General features: G+C 68.2%; 1 protein-coding gene across 1 annotated transcript in view; it reads left to right on the forward strand.

The window, feature by feature from the left end:
- Nucleotides 1-73: 73 nt before the first annotated feature.
- CHLNCDRAFT_139450 (expressed protein) overlaps nt 74-1,177 on the forward strand; it is a gene marked incomplete at both ends in the record, with an annotated part of 2,503 nt that continues 1,399 nt past the window's right edge. Inside the window, 3 exons of the mRNA XM_005843920.1 lie at nt 74-480; nt 574-673; nt 817-1,137. Of these exons, the coding sequence (XP_005843982.1) occupies nt 74-480; nt 574-673; nt 817-1,137 (828 nt within the window). The remainder of the gene's footprint in view (nt 481-573; nt 674-816; nt 1,138-1,177) is intronic.

Raw genomic sequence — 1,177 nt, forward strand, 5'->3', positions numbered from 1 at the left:
TTGCCTCCCGCCTGCAGCCATGGGCTTAGAGGCGTTTCCGCGGCCCCAGCGCGCCCGCACCCAGCCCAGAAAGATGGTCGAGGCAGCGGACGACTCGGAGATCGATGCCGCAACACACTGGATCCACCAGTCCACTAGCCTGCAGCAGTCGGCGCTGCCGCCCGGTGCCCGCCCGCCGCTCGGCAGCCGCCCTCCGCCCCTCCCCCGCCCCAAGGCGCGGCGCAGCAAGGCCACCCGCGGGCCCAGCAGCTGCAGAAGCAGCCCCTGCAGCAGCCCCAGCCAGCAGCAGGACGACAGCGACTATGAGGACGCCGTCAGCGATGCAGACGCGGAATGGGCAGCGGCTGCGGCAGCGCTGGGCAGGGCACCGCCAGAGGCAGGCGCCGACAGCGGCAGCCACCAGGCTGATTCGCCCGATGCCCCAGCGTACAAGCGCCGGCGGGGCAGCAGCGGCAAGGCCGTCAAGCTGCGCAACCCCGAGTGCGTGCTTGCTTGCCTCCCTGCCGGCCGGACCTGCCGGATCTGCCTGCAGGCATTCACTTCCTCGCCTGCTGGCTGCCCCCGTTGCTGCAGGTACACCGAGGAGGAGCGCGCAGAGCTGGCCCGCAAGTCCCGCAAGCGCCTGCAGGACAAAACGCTGAAGTCGTATGACAGCCACCTGCGCAAGCTGGAGGTGACCTTGCTTGCCACAGGCAGCTCGGCGCCGCCAGCGCACCAGCCAACCAACCCAGCTATGCCCCGCCCCGCCAGGTAGCACCAGCCTGCTGGCCTGCCTGGGCCCGCCCCCCGACCCCCCTTCCCCCTGTGCACATGTAGGCCTTCTGCAACATTCAAGGCTTCACCCTGGCAGCAGCGCAGGACGCGATGCAGGTGGTCACGATCATGGCAAAGTTCATTGCCTGGGTGGCGAACAACATGCCTTGCTTCAACTACAGGGGGAAGAAGGAGTCCATGGTAAATGCCCCCGACGTGCTGCCCCCTGGCGTGCTGCTCTGCATCGGTGGCTGGATCCAGCACAAGAGCCAGGACGTCACCCGCGCCTACTTTGCCGACCGCCTGTGCGTCGTGCCCCCAGACGACCTGTTGCAGGAGGTGTTCCCCAACATGCTGGGCGCGCTCGTCGGTGGCATCAAGAAGGTGTGCCAAGCTGCTTGTGTGTGGGTGGGGGTGAAGGGGG

The sequence above is a fragment of the Chlorella variabilis genome (genome assembly GCF_000147415.1).
Source record: "Chlorella variabilis unplaced genomic scaffold CHLNCscaffold_25, whole genome shotgun sequence".
Classification (NCBI taxonomy): domain Eukaryota; kingdom Viridiplantae; phylum Chlorophyta; class Trebouxiophyceae; order Chlorellales; family Chlorellaceae; genus Chlorella; species Chlorella variabilis.